Consider the following 20,287-nt stretch of genomic DNA (forward strand, 5'->3'; position numbering starts at 1 on the left):
ACATTTGTTTAACTGCAACTCATCTTTTGCCCCACCTCTCTCTCTCTCTCGCTCTCTCGTGTTCTCTCTCTCTCTCGCTCTCTCGTGTTCTCTCTCTCTCTCGCTCTCTCGTGTTCTCTCTCTCTCTCTCTCTCTCGTGTTCTCTCTCTCTCTCTCTCTCGCTCTCTCGTGTTCTCTCTCTCTCTCTCTCTCTCTCTCTCTCTCTCTCTCTCTCTCTCTCTCTCTCGCTGTCTCTCTCTCTCTCGCTGTCTCGCTGTCTCTCTCTCTCTCGCTGTCTCTCTCTCGCTCTCTCTCTCTCGCTGTCTCTCTCTCTCTCTCGCTGTCTCGTTCTCTCTCTGTAGATTGCCTGACATTTAAAAGATCAATCTCAACTCTGGAATGGATGAAAAACCGTTTCAGATGCTTTAATTAATTACATGTCAGTAATCACTACTCTCTCTCTTCACCCCTCTCACTCTCTCTCCCTCTCTCTCTCTCTCTCTCTCCAGTATAACCAGGAGTATGATGGTAATTTCATCAGTGCAGTGATTGTCTCTCTGGTCCTCGCTGCTCTCTTTGGCCTTATCTATCTTCTGATGATACCACAGTACGTACGTACGCACACACACACACACACACACACACACACACACACACACACACACACACACACACACACACACACACACACACACACACACACACACACACACCAGATCCAAAGCAGTATTGGATGTTTATCCAGGTCCCCAGGACGTTAGGAGATGACTTCAATACCGACCACTAGGGGCAACGGTGAGCACTATAACCATCAAGTAGGCTCTATTGTTGCAATGTGTACCAAAACGTTGGTACTTTTTCAATACTAGAATATGAAAAAACGATTCTTTACTAGAAGTTTTGTTGCTTTCTGTACTTCTGTCAAATGTTTCTTACGTCATATACCCATTGAGAGGATCGAGTCTGTCTAGTAGTTTGTCTGGATCTTCTCAATGGGGCAGTAGCTAGTCAGGATGTGCTTGTGCATGCAGCTGACACAACCCAAGCCCCTTTTGAGAAGCAAGCGAGAAGAGAGAGAAAATGCTAACAGCATGGCTTCTTCTAACGAAAACATCATACCTCCACGCCCACAGCTTGTTGGCAAAACTGGCTGCAGATGTGAACTATGGGAATACTTTGATTACAGAGCAGATGATGAGGGTCAGCCCACCAAAACAACTAAGCAAAATGTTTTACAAAGCAGTGCAGTGCAAGGAAGGTTTCTAAAACGCCAAAAGACAATTTTACACATGACATTTGCATTGTAACGTTATTCTACTAGCAACTCAATTTGAATTATGTTTAAGTGACAATAACATGAACAATTATTCAATTATTCTGAGTTATGCATTCATAGCCTAGCTATGACAACAATATACACTGAGTGTACAAAACATTAAGCACTTCCCATGCTCTTTCCATGACATAGATGACCAGGTGAAACCAGGTGTACGCTATAATCGCTTACTGATGTCACTTGTTAAATCCCATTCAATCAGTGTAGATGAAGGGAAGGAGACAGGTTAAAGAAAGGTTTTTAGCCAAGGAGACAATTGAGACATGGATTGTGTGTGTGCCATTCAGAGGGTGAATGGGCAAGACAAAAGATTTAAGTTCATTTGAACGGAGTATGGTAGTATGTGCCAGGCGCACCAGTTTGTGTCAAGAACTGTAACGCTGCTGGGTTTGTCACGCTAAACCGTTTCCCGTGTGTATCAAGAATGGTCCACCACCAAAGGACATTCAGCCAACTTGACACAACTGTAAGATGTAAGATCTTTTTATGTTATTTAATGTCTTTTTTCTTCATTTAGAAAATAAATTGATTATAGAATAGAAGGTATTCTATTTGTATTTGTTGTTGTTCTTCCAGTTATCGACATATTATTACAATGTTCAATGTAAAAAAAAAAAAAATAAGAATTCCATTTGTTATTCTGTGTCTTCAGCTAATACGCTTCTTTTTTTTGTCGTGGTAGCGTTTTGGTATCGAGTATTGTTTTGGTATTGAATATAGTTTTGGTGTCAAGTATGGTGATACTAAACCTGGTATTGGTATCGAAGTCAACATGTTGGTATCGTGACAACACTAGTAGGCTCACGGCTTGCTAGAGCTCCGGCTCTGAGGGTTCAGTCCCAGTGGCATGCTGGGTTTTTAACCCTATCAAAACCCTATCTCAACTTAACCAATCAAAACCCTATCTCAACTTAACCAATCAGAATGAATAACTCAATTTAACTGTCAAAACTCAACGTTTATCCCTCCCCTGGACAAACGTTGAATACTGAAGCCAGACCTTGATATCTTGTTGCACACACACATAAACACACACACAAAGATAAACACACACACACACGCACACACACAAAGAGAGAAGTCTCGAAAGTAACAAGATGTTAGAAAAGTTGATAAGTCACTACGTACTTATTATCTCTCTCTCTCTCTCTCTCTCTTTCTCTCTCTCTCTAGGGGACTGTTGGTACTGCTGTTGCTGGTGATGTGTTTGTGCTTCCATGTGGTCTGTGTGATGTATCTTTACATCACAAGTGTTCAGGTAGGGAAGTCTGCCTACCTAGTGCTAGTCTACCTATTTGGTAACCCTTTAGTTGACACCCAGCGACATAACACGTTATGACACGGTCATAAGCGTGTAATAATATGTCAGAACAGCTGACATAACGTGTCATAACCTGTTATAATATGGTCATAGCACTGTAATGACACATATATTTAGACCATTATTTTATGGCTGGTTATGACATCTATATAAGAGTGTCAAAACCCACAAAACCTACCACATAAGGCAAAACATTCCATTACACCATAGCCTACGCATCAATAGTATGTTTGTTATATATATAAAAATGAAATTGACCATGTCAGACATGCACCTACCCCAATGCTCTGTAGCAGATGACTGATGACTGGGATGAATGCAGGAGCAGATTTCAGGAGCAGGACAAGACACCCTCTTTTTGACTGATGACTGATATAAAGGCATGTACGTAATAGGCCTATCTGGCTTAAATGATTATGATGGTCATAAAAGCTCATTTTTTTTGTAGGTGTCATAACCAGCCATAAAATAATGCAATATATGTCACAACAGGTGTAAATATATTGGCCATGACAGTGTTATGACCATATTATGACAAGTTATGTCAGCTGTTATGACATATTATGACATGGTTATGACTGTGTCATAACGTGTTATGATGCTGGGTGTCAAGTAAAGTGTTACTAACAAAACACAGGGTCATACCTATAGGCCCTGCTTTAAAGTAGTGCACTAAATAGGGAATAGTCTCCCTCTCCTCCTCTATAGTAGTGTAGTGTCTGTGGAGTGGACTTACTGCCCGTCCCCCTCCAGTCATTTTTTTCCTCTCACAGAAAGAGACTCATTCTCTTTTCAGACTCTGTTCTCTTTTCCGCTCCCCAGTAATGACAAGATGCATATGACTATCATTGAGATGAACTGGTACTTCAACTCCTCGTTCTCCATCTCCCTCTCCTCGCTTTAGTGTTTTCCAGGGTGTCTCACCATTCAGATCCGAACAGCGCTCTGTGTGTTTCTAGTCCTGTTGACCTACTCTGTCACCCAAGCCTGTGTGGTAAGTGTGTGTGTTTAGAAGTCATCATGTACGTTTGAAATCTGGCAACTCTAAGGCATGCTTTAAAACTCAGGTTAGCTCCACTATTAGACTGACATACAAGAGCTCCTTTCCCCTCATAATCTCTCCCGTTCTTTTAACCCGTCTCCTTCCCCTTTACCCCTCACCCTTTTCCTACCTCCTCCAGGTGAGCTGTTTACCCTGGGTCTGGATTATGGGAGGTAACTCCAGTAGCAGCTCCGTGGAGACTGTTTCCATGGACACGCAGAGCGAGCCAGGGCCAATGAACAGTACGGTAGCGGAGGGGGTGTGTCCGAACGTTTCCTACGCTCTCCTCTCCTGTGTGGCCGGAACTCTCACCGTCATCCCTTACCTCCGCGTCTCCTCGTTACCTAAGATACTCCTGCTCTTCCTTCTCTCTGTCCTTTACACCGTTGCCATGGAGACCAGCGGGTACCGCATCGCCATGGGGTAAGGGGGCGGGGGCTTGGGTGGGGGGGTGAGAGGAGTGTGGTTCAATATGGGCAGGGTATGCTTTATTGGTAAGTTTGGTAAGTGTGTGTTTTAATGCTGTGTGTGTGTGTGTGTGTGTGTGTGTGTGTAGGGGAGGTATGCTCCACCCTCGGCGGTATGATCCAGTGCTGGGTCTCCTGTTGTTTTCTGTAGCTCTGGCTCTACACTGTAGACAGCTGGACCTCAAACTACGCCTAGACTACCTGTGGGCCACTCAGGTGAGTGTTTGTGTGTGTATGTGCGTATATGTGTGTGAGTCATTAGTGTTTGTGAGTCATTACCCCCATCTAGTGATGAGGAAAAGCTATTACAGCTGAAATAGATTACTTTGTGAGCTCCAAGTGAAAACCAAGCCCCCTTTTTGGATATCTCTACAAACTAAAGGACTATCACTCTTTCATTCTGTCAAATGGCACCCTATCCCTATGCAGTGCACTCCTTTTGACCAGAACCATATAAGGAATAGGTTGCCATACTATACTAATACATGTATTGCATCAGTGATAGTGTTTTTGTTTCCATGTATTTTGTGCAGGCAGAGGAGGAGAGAGGCGACATGGAGAAGGTGAAGCTGGACAACAAGAGGATCCTGTTCAATCTCCTACCTGCACATGTTGCGCAGCACTTCCTCATGTCCAACCCCCGCAACATGGTGGGTCTCACCCCCGTACCCCTCTCTCCCTGTCCCCCGTCACCCTATCCCACTGCATCACGTGCCCCTGCTGCCCCATCCCCCCTACGCCTTGTCCCCCGTCCCCCCTGCACCTTGTTCCCCTGTTTCCCCTATGCCTCGTCCCCCTGTTCCCCCTGCCCCCCCTGTGCCTTGTCCCTCAGTTCCCCCTGTGCTTCGTCCCCCTGTCCCTGCCGTTCCCTGCTGGGTCATCTCCCGGTCATGTTTGGGTAGTTGTGCATTTGAGTAGCTGGTGTGAACAGGTCATTTTGAGGTCATGTTTGGGTTGAAGTGTGATCTGACCACATCATGACGTGGTCATGTTTTGATGTTGCCTGAGAGCTTTTGAACAGTAAATGTTAAGAATTGCCTCTTTTAACTCCAAGGTTGTATGGTGGTTGTGGTTTGTTTGCGGTTTGGTTGCACTTTGGTTGTGGTTGTGGTTGTGGTTGATATTTGTTTGAGATTTGATTGTGGTTTGGTTGTGGTTGATGTTTGTTTGTGGTTTGGTTGCGGTTTGGTTGGGGTTTGGTTAAGGTGTGATGTGACAGGTTCTCCGTCGTTGTGTCTACTAATTGATCAATATCCATTCTAATGATGTCTGTTCCTCTCCCAGGACCCTCCCAATCCCCCCTCTCAGGAAGAGGAAGTGATTAAATCAAACATCCTGTAGACTTCCCAACCAGGACACGTGTATTCCCGTCACTGATTTTTTTGTAAACAGTGGAACCAGGAAGTGACCCTGGGACAGTTGTTACAGGGGTGGTAGAACAGGTCCTAGAGCAAGGGAGAGAGAGAGGATAGTTATTACATAGGGTTAACAGTACAGGTCCTGCAGCGCCCTGTCATATTGGTACAGTGTGTTGATGGACATAGGGATACCGGGAACAGCGGTGACCATTAAACCATGGAATGTTGTAGAATGGTTACATCTCTCGATCCCATGTATCCCTATGTCCATCAATGTACTGTTTCAATATGCCAAGGTGCTGTAGGACCTGTTCTGCCACCCCTGTAACAACTGTCCCAGGACCAGTGTAATAGCCCTATCTAGCTCTGGTTGCCTGTCTATTCTAGGACATGTACTGTTAACCCTCTGTAACAACTGTCTCAGGACCTGCTCATATCTGTGTATTAGCCCTATCTAACTTTTAGTTCCTCGTATCTGTTCAATGACATGTACTGTTAACCCTCTGTAACTGTCCGAAGACCTGTTAATACCTGTGCAATAGCCCTATGTAAGTCTTGTTTCTTGTCTACCTATCTGCCTCCCTGTTTTAGAACCTTTACTGTTATAACCACGTAACAACTGTGTATATAACGAGTGTATCTCCCTGTCTGCCTATCTGATTTAGGACTGGTACTGTTAACTCTGTAATAACTGTTCTTTCAGGGTGATGAACCATCTAACATCAAATTGTAAAATCATGAACTTTTCCTTTAACCCTTTGTAAAAACTATTTCAGGACCAGTTAATACCTGTGTAATAGTCCTATCTAACGGCTAGGTTCCCTGTCTGATCTGTGTTAGGACCTGTACTACCAGTCGTATAGTCAGGTAGGAGTGCTGTTTGCCTCCATCGCTAATTTCAATGACTTCTACATTGAGCTGGACGGCAACAACATGGGAGTGGAGTGTCTCAGGCTGCTCAACGAGATCATCGCAGACTTTGACGAGGTGAGGCATCCCAAATGGCACCCTATTCCCTATATAGTGCACTGCTTTTGTCCAGAGCCCAACATTTATTTATTTTATTTGAAAAAAAAAGATAATTGAAAAACGAACAGCGATCGGAGCCCAAATGGCACCCGATTCCCTATATAGTGCACTACTTTTGACCAGGGCCCTATGGCACCTTATTTATTTTATAGTCCTATGGACCCTGGTCAAAAGCAGTGCATAGGGAATAGGGTGCCAATTGTGATGTGGACCAACATCTCCTCTACTTTCACTTTCTACTGTTCCATGTATACTGACATGTAGACATTAGCTGGTCAGATATTAGAGTGGTGGTGTGATCATACAGTAAGTTCATTGCTCTCTTCAGGGAGAGGAAGATATTCATGTGGGGAGGAGGTTGGTTTGGCTGAAAGTTGATTACAGGGTTGGGGTCAGTTTGAATTGAAGGCAGTCAATTCAGGAAGTAAACTTTCCAAAAATTCCAATTCCCTACTTGAAACATTTCATTTATTTTTAACGACTTCTCAATGAACTGAAAAAGAGAAGCTATGTGTCTAAAGTTTGTCCATTTCTGTTTAAAAAAAAATCAAATCGCTTCCTGAATTGACTGACTTCAATTGGAATGAACCCAACCCTGACCTATTATTTATAATGCTTACTGGTCACGTCTCTCTACCTATATATAATTTTCTCTCTCTCTCTCTCTCTCTCTCTCTCTCTCTCTCTCTCTCTCTCTCTCTCTCTCTCTCTCTCTCTCTCTCTCTTTCTAGCTGATGGATAAAGAGTGCTATAAGGACATTGAGAAGATCAAAACTATCGGCAGCACATACATGGCTGCAGTAGGCCTGGTACCTACCACTGGCTCCAAGGTACACTTAACTACAGTATATCATACTGTGTGTGTGTGACCTCAATACAAACCGCTTCTGGAGATGTCTATAGAGAGAGACTTCGAGAGATTAGAGAGAGACATTGAGAGACGGAGAGAGAGACTTGACTTTTTGTCTTTACTGAAACATTCTCATTTCATTTCAAACTCAGCCCCCCCTTAAAAATAAAAACCCCAAATATATCCTGTACTGCATACATGTACCATACTCACCTTTCCATCTACCACATGATACAAACCAACATCACAGTACCCAAAACAATACCCACTCCTACAACCGTATATCCAAAACATCTTCCCCAGCTATACAGACTATACAGACAGCCCCCCCAACGCACCATATCTCCTGAAACATCTCCACACTTTTTATAATTTTATAGAACTCAAACTCAACCCTAAGGAGCGCAGAGACCATCCCATTAAACAATAGTAAAGGGGCTGTTATCCCCCACCTTTGACCCTGTTCCTCCTTGTTAGCCAAATAGCTAACTTTGCCTGAGCAAACAGAAAATTCAACAAAACACATTTGGCCTTCTCCTTACTCGAATACCTGTATCCCATTATAAACATCCCAACAGTAAAAACCTCCCCCAACCTCTCACACAGACATTCCAACAGAGACATTCATGGTATTAACCTGGCGCACACAGAAAACACATGAATCACAGTTTCTTTCATTTCACAGAAAGGACACCCCTGCCCGACTCCCGGTTCAACCCGTGCCAACCAGCTATTAGTGGCCAGGGCTCCATGTAGAACCCTCCACTGGAGGTTCCCTGACCTCTTTGGTACTGGGGGTTTGTAGAGCCCCCTCCATCTAAAACCCACCATACTCTCTGCCCCACATGCCCCCTGCCACTGATGTGCCTTCACTCCTGTTAGGCTCCTAATGTTACTTACCTTAATGCAGAGGTTGTATAGGGCTTTACCTCCCACCCCTTCAAACTCCCCCAGGCTCGGAGCGTTAAAATCTAACAAGTCCTCCAAACCCCCATGCCAGTCTCCAGTCTTCGCCGTCACCTGCAGTGGCGGAAACATTGGTGGCCCCTCTCCCTTTGGCCGCTCAAACATCCAGCAGCCTAAGAGACGTTATTCATGTTTGTTGTGCCAAGACTTCCGGGGTTTTCCACCCCTCCTCTCCCAGCAGTCTCAGGTCAACCAGCCTTTGTAAACCCCCTGCCATCAGTCGCCCTCAGCCAGTGTTGGCCCTACCAGAAGAAGTCCACCAGCTTGCATTGCAGGTCTGCGAGCAGACCAGCGGGGGGGTTGAAGACAGTCAGTTTATGCCACAGGGAAGATGCCAACAGGTTGTAAATTATCAGCACCCTCCCTCTATATGACACTTGGGACAGTAGCCACCTCCACCTGGCCAGTCTTGACACCACCGCCTGTGACAGCCCCTCCCAGTTCTTCCTGACCCATTTCTCTGAGCCCAGGTACACCCCCAACACTTTAAGCCCTTCACAACCCCACTACAAACCCCCTGGAAGCAGAGGAGGAGCCTTATCCCCCCATGCCCCACATATCAGAGCTTTGCTCTTGCCCCAGTTTACCTTAGCTGATGAAGCTCCCTCATACACCTTCAGACTGGTCTCTTGTGCCTGCATACCTTGACCATCCCTGACCATCACAGAAACATCATCTGCATATGCTGACACTGCTATTCCTGTCACCACTTCCATGCCTGTCCAGCACACTCCCTGCAGTCTCCTGCATAGCAGTCCTAAGAAAGGCTCAATGGCTAGTGTGTATAACTGCCCAGATAGAGGGCATCCTTGTCTAATCCCCCGTCTCACCCAGACTGGCCTACTGAGCCCCCCTCCCACATTAACCATGCATGTCACCCCAGCATACAACAGCTTCACACAGGTCAAAATGCACTTCCCAAACCCAAACACAGACATCACATTAAACAGAAACTCATGGTCCACTCTATCAAAAGCCTTCTCTTGATCTAAAGAGACCAGTCCAAAGTTCACATTAGAAGCTCTTGACAAGTCCAACATGTCCCTAATTAAGAACAAGTTGTCCGTGATTGAGCGTCCCGGTACACAATATGTTTGGTCCTTATGTACTATCGAGTCCAAATGGGACTTCAGTCTGTTAGAGAGGACCTTGGCAAATATATTGTAGTCCGCACAGAGTAATGCCACAGGCCTCCAGTTCTTAAGTTCACACAAGTCCCCTTTTTTGGGCAGGAGAGTCAGAGCCGCCCGACGGCAGCTCATTGGCAACTCTCCTACCCCGACGCATTCACTCAACACGCAAAAGAAGTCCTGTCCAATTATTCCCCAGAATTTTTTATAAAACTCCACTGGGAGTCCATCGACCCCCGGTGCACGACCGGGGACATTTGGGTTACGGCCTCTGCCAGTTCATGGGACAACAGAGGAATGTCCATTTCATCCCTCTGTGACAGAGAGAGCTTAGGGAGTCCTGCGAACAAGACCTGAGCACACATAGGATCACACACTTCTGCCCTATACAATTCAGTATAAAACTCCATAGTCAGCTCCCGCATCTCACCCACCACAGAGGTCACCCGCCCATCAGACAGCTGTAGACAATGCATACCCTTGGCTTCACTGCTCTGTCTTTCCAAACCAAAGAAGAAGGAGCTGGGAGCATCCATCTCCTTGAGCATGGAGAACCTAGCTCTTACAAGTGCTCCCTTTGCTTTAACCTGGAAAAAAACTGCCCAGGTACCTATGTAATTCGGCTAAATTAGCCTGGAGGCCTACATTGCCTTGCCCCACCATCTCTACCTCCATCTCACTAATACCACACTCTAGTTCCCCCAAAACTCTCCTAGCCTCTGAGGATGAGAGAGCTGTGTACTGTTGACAGAAAAGCCGAATTTGGACTTTCCCCACATCCCACTGACACAGAGACTCATACTCCTACACACCTCCTTTGAGGAGCAAATGTTTACAGACAGACCCGGTGCAAAAAGGACTGCTACCCATGCACTAAGATTTGTCCCATGGCTCAACACACTTGCCCCTTTCCACCAGAGCCCCCAATCGACTTCATTCAACACATCACTTTGTGTCTCCTGCAGAAACAACACCTGTCCTTTTGTTTGTTTTACATATTCACCCAACACACTCCTCTTTCCCGCATCTCTGGCGCCATTTATATTGAGCGAGCCTACCCGTAGAGTCTCCATAAGAAGTGGGAGAAAAGCCAGCAGAGAAATAGACCAATAGCAAAGCTCAAAAAGCCCAGTGTCAGAAAGAAAATATACATCTAAACAGTGTCTGAAGGTAAACCTTTACGCACTGTTGTGACCCACTTCCTCAACCTAAACCATTTCCTGGGTGAGAGGACACCATGCCCCTCATTTTTCATAGCATGTTGTACTGATCTTACAAACTTTCTTGGATCAGAAAAAAAAGCCTCAAGATGAACTTTTTTTCCCCTTGGTCTCATTCAGGAACCTTGTCAGTTCTCTCAACGTAGACCCCTCTGCTTGACTGGCTGTCAGCTCCGGGCCCATTGAAGAGGAGTCTGAAAAAATAACTCCTCATCCTCTTCCTCAGACTCACTTTCCTCCTCATCTCTATCTCCCACCCTGACCACCTGCCCTTCCTCTCTGGTCAGGGCATCCACCACAGCAACAGGCAAAGTTTCCATGGTGCCTTTGACCACACCCTTTTTCCTTTTCGCTTGACACCCTCCTCCTCCCCCCGTAGTCTCTTACACTTACCCACTATACTCTCCTCATCCACTAGCATAACCTGACTAGACCCAGCATCATCTACACCACCCTCCATAGCATAACTGGGGCCAGCCTCATGTACCCCACCATCTCTATACCGACTAGACCCAGCCTCCGCTACCCCACCATCTCTAGCCTGACTAGACCCAGCCTCAGCTACCCACAATCTCTAGCCTGACTAGACCCAGCCTCCGCTACCCCACCATCTCTAGCCTGACTAGACCCAGCCTCCGCTACCCCACCATCTCTAGCCTGACTAGACCCAGCCTCAGCTACCCCACCATCTCTAGCCTGACTAGACCCAGCCTCAGCTACCCCACCATCTCTATACTGACTAGACCCAGCCTCCGCTACCCCACCATCTCTAGCCTGACTAGACCCAGCCTCAGCTACCCACAATCTCTAGCCTGACTAGACCCAGCCTCCGCTACCCCACCATCTCTAGCCTGACTAGACCCAGCCTCCGCTACCCCACCATCTCTAGCCTGACTAGACCCAGCCTCAGCTACCCCACCATCTCTAGCCTGACTAGACCCAGCCTCCGCTACCCCACCATCTCTAGCCTGACTAGACCCAGCCTCCGCTATACCACCTTCCATAACCTGACTAGACCCAGCCTCCGCTACCCCACCATCCATAGCCTGACTAGACCCAGCCTCAGCTACCCCACCATCTCTAGCCTGACTAAGCCCAGCCTCATCTACACCACCATCTCTTGAATGACTAGGCCCAGCCTCTGCTGTCTGCATCTCATTACCCCCTGCACTTTGAACTCGATTTCCCCCACTGACGCTTGTACTCTCATCTTGTCTACGGCCTTTATGTGGGCACTGAAAGCTCTTATGCCCCAAATCCCCAAATCCCCACACTCAAAACACGTAGACTATCTGTTCTGGCAAACCCTGCATAGAGCCCCTCCCCATGCCTCACTTTAAAATGCACATTTAGCTGTTGCTCATTGTTATTCAGAAACATAAACACCTGCCTCTAGAACGAAACAACGTGCTTAACGGCATCTGCCTGAAAACCTGCCAACAGTACACGAAAACCACTAGCAAACTTACCAAAACGACTAAACTCTTTCCTGATTTGATCATCCGTAATAAACAGAGGCAAATTTGCAACAACCACTCTTGTTGAAGGGGTAGAGAGAGGTGAAACTGTCACCAACACATCCCTTACAAATATTCCGCTAGCAATTAGCCTACCAACCAAATTTGCTCTTTTCATGAACACAACCACAGCTTTGTTCATTCTTGAAGCAGAATGTATAAATTCAGCTCCTACCTGTTCACCGACCGCAAGCAGAACCTCCTCCACCTTAACTCCATTCTCAGGAACACATCTGAATCCATGCCGTATCGACAGCGTCTCCTCTGCGCTAGGCGGAGAAGCCATCGCGCACACCACACCTTCCAAACCCCAGGAAACTTACTCTCTCCTTTTCCACCCTAACTTTGAAAAGGCTGTGGATACCACTAAAACAAATATTGCATTAACCCTCCACCATAGAAAATAACATGTAAAGAAAAGAATCAAGAAAGTTAGTTAGGACAGAGCCCTCCACTCCAAACACTCAAACTCCAAAACACTCCCAGCATGCACTGCAAGAGAGAGAGAGAGAGAGAAAGAGAGATAGACAGAGAGAGAAGTGAGGGAGAGAGAGAGAGAGAGAGAAAGACAGAGAGAGAGAGATAGAGAGAGAGACATTGCCTCAGGACAGCACGACTAGACCCGTCCCATCACAACACAGCTGTACTAGACCAGGCCCATCACAACACAGCTCTACTAGACCAGGCCCATCACAACACAGCTCTACTAGACCAGGCCCATCACAACACAGCTCTACTAGACCAGGCACATCACGTCACAGCTCTACTAGACCAGGCCCATCACAACACAGCTCTACTAGACCAGGCCCATCACAACACAGCTCTACTAGACCAGGCCCATCACAACACAGCTATACTAGACCAGGCCCATCACAACACAGCTATACTAGACCAGGCCCATCACAACACAGCTCTACTAGACCAGACCCATCACAACACAGCTCTACTAGACCAGACCCATCACAACACAGCTCTACTAGACCAGGCCCATCACAACACAGCTCTACTAGACCAGGCCCATCACAACACAGCTCTACTAGACCAGGCCCATCACAACACAGCTCTACTAGACCAGGCCCATCACAACACAGCTCTACTAGACCAGGCCCATCACAACACAGCTCTACTAGACCTGGCCCATCACAACACAGCTCTACTAGACCAGGCCCATCACAACACAGCTCTACTAGACCAGGGCCTTCACAACACAGCTCTACTAGACCTGGCCCATCACAACACAGCTCTGATAACTACTCCAGGGTCGGACAGAACACTGTCCTTCAGAGAAGTACACCACATGATGCAGTCCACACCATGTATCATTCAGATCATCAGCCTACATATGCTGAGGTAACCTCTGGCAAAAGACACCTAGAACAATCAAAGATTGGAGAGGTGTGCCAACTACTGCAACTAATATGCAGACTACTGAGCTAGACAGACCCTTTAATTCACACGCACGTGCGCGCATACACGCACACGCATGCGCACGCATGCGCACGCACACACACGAGGGTTGCAGCATTGTACTTATTTTTTATGCATTCTTATTCCATTCTTATTCATTTGTTTACAACTATTCTTAATTTTATTGGCACTGGTATTATAATAATTATTATATGTAATGGTTGTGTGTGTGTGTGTATGTATGTATGTATGTATATGTGTATGTATGTATATTATTATTATTTTGTTTTTTTTCAATGTACTTTACTCAAACCAGTGAATATCACTTATTATAAATGAGATCATTAACTATCAGCTCTTGGAATATCCAGGGCCTGTAATCTTCACATTTTGGTTCTAAAAGAACAAATCCAGAATTAATTAAAAACATCAAGGGACAGGACATCATAATCCTACTGAAAACATGGTGTCGTGGAGACATAGATACTCAGTGTCCCTCAGGCTATAGAGAAAGTCTTCTACCATCAATCAAACATAAAAATGTTAAATGGGGCCGAGACTCAGGTGGAATCATCATTTGGCATAAGCAGGACTTAGCACTGAATGAAATGAAAAAAGGTACCAGTCACATTTGGCTAAAACTTAACAAAGGTACAATCTATTGTGACAATAATGTATACATATGTGCAGCTTATGCTCCTCCTTCAGATTCATCATACTATGATGATCAGTTTTTTGACAATCTCCACACAGAAATCATTACATTTCAGGCAGAGGGTAAAGTGCTTCTTTGTGGAGATTTCAATGCAAGAACAGGTTCTGAGCCTGACTACACTGATGAGGGAGGTAACCACCACATATTTGGACACCCCTCCTTGTACAGTAGCCCTATTATAAATAATAGAAACAGTCCTGACCAAATACTGAATAAAAATGGGAAGGAGTTAGTGAATCTCTGTCGAGCCTTAGGCCTGTACATGCTTAATGGTAGAATCAGAGGGGACTCTTTAGATCGGTTTACGTACTGCTCAGCTCTTGGGACAAGTGTAGTCTATTATGCCATCACTGACATTGACACCTCCTCCATTAGTGCATTCACTGTCTGACCACAGACACCATTGTCAGATCACAGTCAGATCAACGTGTTTCTGAAGAAATTAACCGGCAATACTCATTCAAAAAAACAGCCCAATAAACTCTACAACATAAAGCAATCGTACAGATGGGCTACAGATGAAGAGATTCATTGAAACATTGAACTCAAATGAAATGATAAACTCTATACAGTTTTTCAATAACTCACAATACCAAAACAATAAAGATTGTGTCAATTCGGCTACTCAAAACATCAACTGCATATTCCAAAAAGCAGCATCAAAAGCAAATTTGAGAAAACCAAAGAAATGCAACATCAGAAACAAAAAACAAAATGTTTCTGACAAATGGTTTGATAATGAATGTAAAACAATTAAAAAACCCATAAGACAAATGTCAAACGAAAAACATAAGCAGCAAAACAACCCAGAGCTACGATATGAATACTTTGAAACTCTGAAGCAGTATAAACAAACACTGAAACACAATAAATGTAATTATACCAACAAGACACTTGATGAAATTGAAAACGCAATTGACCAAAATCAGTTCTGGGACATGTGGAACAATTTAAGCACAACAAAGCAACAAGAATTAGCCATACAAGATGTAGGAATTTGGAAAACTTATTTTGATAATCTATACAAAAACATCCCACAGAAAGACTTACAACAGAACCAATTAGAAATTAAAGAAAAATTTAACATCCTTGAATCAGTCATTAAAAACAACCAAAATCCATTAGATTACCCAATAACCCAACAAGAACTAAATGAAAAGCTCAAATCTATTAAATCAAAGAAGGCTTGTGGTCTAGACAACATCAGAATTGAAATGCTGAAAAACAGCACACCTGAGTTGCAAAATGCTGTGCTTAAATTGTTCAACATGTTTTTAACTTCTGGCTGCTTCCCTGATGTCTGGAACCAGGGGCTCATCTCCCCTGTCCACAAAAGTGGAGACAAATCAGACCCCAATAATTACAGGGGAATTTGCTTAAACAGTAACTTGGGAAAGGTTTTCTGTAGCATTTTGAATTCAAGAATTCAAACCTTTCTTCAAGAAAAAAAATGTAATAGGTAAATGTCAAATTGTCTTTCTCCCTAACCATCGCACTACTGACCATATATACACCTTACACACACTAATTAATTAACACGTCCACCAAAAAAGAGGGCAAAAATCTTTGCTTTATTGACTTTAAAAAAGCATTTGATTCGATTTGGCACAAATGGCTATTCTACAAAATTCTCCAAAGTGGGCTTGGTGTTAAGGTGTAGGACTTAATAAAATGTATGTACACAGAAAACAAGTGTGCAATAAAAATCAAAACCAAAGAACAGAATTATTTTCACAATGTCGAGGTGTGAGACAAGGCTGCAGTTTGAGTCCAAATCTTTTCAACATTTATATCAATGAATTAGCAGACATGTTGGAGCATTCTCCAGCCCCAGGACTCACACTATTTGACACAGAGGTGAAATACCTGCTATATGCTGATGACTTGGTACTTCTATCACCAACCAAAGAAGGTCTTCAACAGAACATGAATATTCTAGAGCAATATTGCCATAATTGGGCCCTGGCAGTAAATTTCCCCAAAACGAAAATCATGATTTTCCAAAAAAAACAGATGTCAGAAACAGAAATATAAATTCACCCTGAACAACACCATCATTGAACACACTAAAAATCACACCTACCTTGGTCTGACCATATCTGCATCGGGAAACTTTAATATGGCAGTGAATGCAGTCAAAGAAAAAGCCCGCAGAGCATTGTATGCAATAAAAATGAAATTATTCAAAATCAACATCCCAATTAGAATTTGGACCAAAATATTTGACAGTGTAATCCTACCAATAGCTCTTTACGGAAGTGAGGTTTGGGGGCCACTCAATAAACTGGACTTTAAAATGTGGGACAAACATCCAATTGAAGCCCTACATGCAGAATTCTGTCAGAAAATCCTACAAGTCCAGAGAAATACACCAACTAATACATGTAGGGCAGAATTAGGCCGCTTTCCAGTAATAATGAAAATACAGAAAATATCATTAAAATTTGGGCTACATCTAAATTCAAGTCCAAATTCAAGTCTGCAATTTAAAACACTTCAAACCCAAGAGCTGAGCCCAGAAACGAACCTTTTCAGTTAGCTGGTGTTGGACCTCACCAACCAAGTTGACACCAGCACTGCTTCAAAAGAAAGAATTCAAATTAACAAAATCATGAACCAATCAAAAGACTCATATTTACAACATTGGAAAAACGAAACAAAATCCCAAAGCCGACTAAATTGCTATCTGACCCTAAACAGAGAATATTTATTGGCTGATTATCTCTACTCTGTCAGAGATACGAAGCAGAGACAGATCCTTACCAAGTACAGGCTGAGTGACCACCTGGCAGAGACAGATCCTTACCAAGTACAGGCTGAGTGACCACCGATTGGCAATAGAAACCGGCAGACATAAAAAGACATGGCTACCCAAAGAGGAGCGTGTATGTGGTCACTGCACGACAGGGGAGGTAGAGACAGAGATGCACTTTCTCCTTTACTGTGATAAATATTCCTCACAATGAGATTCATTATTCAGAGAAATGACTACATTTATTCCAAATTTGAACTTATTAACCCCAGAGAATAACAAAAAATACTCATGGGTGAAGGAGCAATGGCTCCTCTTGCAGCCAAATATGTATTTGCCTGCCATAGCCTGAGGGACACTGAATAATACCATCTGCATAGTAAGCAGTAACTTACTTATTATTACTATTATTGTTATTACTATTATTATTGTTGTTTATCATTCCAAATAGTAGTGGTATGGGTGGTAATGGTAATGATAGCAGTTTAGTGATGGTGGTGATAGTAGTAGTGGTAATGATGATGATAGTAGTTGTAGTACTGATGTAATGGTGAAGATGACCGTTATTTAGTTATAAATTAGTTATAGTTTCATTTTCCATATTTAGATTTTTATTACATTACATTCTACTATTGACTGTTACCATTTTATTGTTATTATTTTTGTATTTAATTTTGTATTATTATTTACTGCCATTTTATATTATTATTTGTTATTGTTTATAATTGTATTACAATGTATATTGTATACATTGTTGCTTTGGCAATATTGACACAATGTTTTTCATGCCAATAAAGCAGCTTGAATTTGAATTTGAATTTGAGGAGAGAGAGCGAGAGAGTGAGAGAGTGAGAGATGTAAGCATGTCTGCCTTTTATAAAACACTCTTCTGGCTTTACATTAAATCCTCGAAGGTGGACAAACAAAGCAGTCATTTTGAGACTTAAATCCAAACTTTATGCAAACGTCATAGTTTGTTAGCCGGCAATATTTTAAATCCTTATGGTATGAGCTGCATTAACTTTGCAGATATCTTCCTTCATAGCTTGTATAAGAATGTGCAACTTATGTGACCTGGGGAGGAAAATGAGGGAGTTCCATTTTGTACTTAATTCCCCCCTCTTGTCTTGTGATTCCAAGGCTAAGAAGTCCACCTCCTCACACTTATGCACAGTGGCAGATTTTGCTGTTGAGATGTATGATGTACTGGATGCCATCAACTACCAGTCGTACAACGACTTTGTCTTGAGAGTGGGTGAGTGAAAACACACACACACACGAACACAAATGCATGCATGTGCACATGCACACAGACGAGCAGGCACACAAACACGCACATGTTGGCTTTTTTGTGTTAATTTAAGGTTAGGGTTAGGTATAAGGTTAGGGTTACGGTTAGGGTTAGGTTTAAAATCAGATTTTAACAAGATAAATTGTGGAAATAGGCAGGGTTTAACCGTGATTATGACTTTGTGGCTGTGGTAACTAGTAATGACCGACCTGGGTTCTATTGTATTCGTTATCTTGTGTGGAACCTGAACCTGCTAGTCACTGCAATGCTTGATGTACACACTTCCATACTGTCAGCAGACTCTCTCTGTGTGTGTGTGTGTGTGTGTGTGTGTGTGTGTGTGTGTGTGTGTGTGTGTGTGTGGCAACCAGAGTAGTTGCTTATGGAGAGGTGATAAGTGAAATAACTGATTATATGTAAATTAGTAAAGAATCCACTCTGAAACGTATCTAATTAGTAGTTGATGTAGAATGTAGAATGAATAGTTAAAGTACTGAACGTAAGTCCCATAAAGGTCTAGTAGAGGCTGGAGAGGGAGAGAAATGTGTGTGCGTATCAGTGGACCTAAGAGAGCTGACAGCAGAAACTTGACGTTGTAGATTTGAGTTAACCACAGTGAGGACCATACTGATATGTATTATGTATGTATTTTCACTGTGTGTGTGTGTGTGTGTGTGTGTGTGTGTGTGTGTGTGCGTGTGTAGGTATTAACGTGGGTCCAGTAGTAGCAGGAGTGATCGGTGCACGGAGACCTCAGTATGATATCTGGGGGAACACAGTCAACGTGGCCAGCAGGATGGACACCACCGGACTACCGGGCAAGATACAGGTACAGCACCCCAAACACACACAAATGTACAGACACACGCACATGCAATCACACACACATAACGCACACAGATGCACACACACACACACACTATGCAGGTGATCATTCAGCTGTCGTTTGTTATCATGTGTCCTACATTACCCCCAGGTGACAGAAGATGTGCAGCGCATCATCAAGGGTCAATATGACTTTGTGTGCCGTGGGAAGGTCAGCGTCAAGGGCAAAGGACAGATGCTTACCTACTTCCTGGAGGGGCGGATCCCCGGCAGGGGGTCACAGCACCAGCCCAGGAACCTGGATCGCTCCCGGACAAGTCTGTTCAACCGTTCAGCCATTAGCAACATCTGCACCAAACTGAGCCCCGCCCCCACCATGGCCACCTATTCCACGATGCGAAACCCCACCCCCGGCACAGCCACAGCAGCAACCACCTCCACAAACAGCACCATCCTCTACCTGCCCTCTGTGGCTGTTCCCACGGCGATGGAGGTGTGAGTGAGTGGCTGACATGAAGACTGTCCATAGTGACCAAGGAATCTTCCTTGACAGATAGAGAGTGGCGATCGAGAGAGATAGAGTAAGAGCTGTTAGAAACTCACTGAAAGTGAGAGTGAAATAGAGATGAGAGAGAGAGAAAAGGAGCGGGTTCCACTTTACTGGACTGTCACTAGAGAATGTGGTTCCACTTTACTGGACTGTCACTAGAGAATGTGGTTCCACTTTACTGGACTGTCAGTAGAGAATGTGGTTCCACTTTACTGGACTGTCACTAGAGAATGTGGTTCCACTTTACTGGACTGTCACTAGAGAATGTGGTTCCACTTTACTGGACTGTCACTAGAGAATGTGGTTCCACTTTACTGGACTGTCACTAGAGAATGTGGTTCCACTTTACTGGACTGTCACTAGAGAATGTGGTTCCACTTTACTGGACTGTCAGTAGAGAATGTGGTTCCACTTTACTGGACTGTCACTAGAGAATGTGGTTCCACTTTACTGGACTGTCAGTAGAGAATGTGGTTCCACTTTACTGGACTGTCACTAGAGAATGTGGTTCCACTTTACTGGACTGTCACTA

General features: G+C 44.1%; 1 protein-coding gene across 2 annotated transcripts in view; it reads left to right on the forward strand.

Annotated features, from left to right (window-relative positions):
* LOC115158652 (adenylate cyclase type 1-like) overlaps window positions 1-19,831 on the forward strand; it is a 114,988-nt gene extending 95,157 nt beyond the window's left edge. The window contains exons 10-20 of one of the 2 annotated variants that reach the window (XM_029707839.1): window positions 489-586; window positions 2,489-2,573; window positions 3,541-3,630; window positions 3,818-4,101; window positions 4,235-4,361; window positions 4,679-4,795; window positions 6,344-6,490; window positions 7,264-7,362; window positions 18,230-18,344; window positions 19,085-19,209; window positions 19,357-19,831. In XM_029707839.1, the coding sequence (XP_029563699.1) occupies window positions 489-586; window positions 2,489-2,573; window positions 3,541-3,630; window positions 3,818-4,101; window positions 4,235-4,361; window positions 4,679-4,795; window positions 6,344-6,490; window positions 7,264-7,362; window positions 18,230-18,344; window positions 19,085-19,209; window positions 19,357-19,704 (1,635 nt within the window). In that variant the 3' untranslated portion in view covers window positions 19,705-19,831. Of the gene's footprint in view, window positions 1-488; window positions 591-2,488; window positions 2,574-3,540; window positions 3,631-3,817; window positions 4,102-4,234; window positions 4,362-4,678; window positions 4,796-6,343; window positions 6,491-7,263; window positions 7,363-18,229; window positions 18,345-19,084; window positions 19,210-19,356 lie in introns of those variants that run through there. The other variant, XM_029707840.1, reaches the window with a different exon arrangement.
* Window positions 19,832-20,287: the final 456 nt, after the last annotated feature.

This window comes from Salmo trutta, chromosome 22 (genome assembly GCF_901001165.1).
Source record: "Salmo trutta chromosome 22, fSalTru1.1, whole genome shotgun sequence".
Taxonomy (NCBI): Eukaryota; Metazoa; Chordata; class Actinopteri; order Salmoniformes; family Salmonidae; genus Salmo; species Salmo trutta.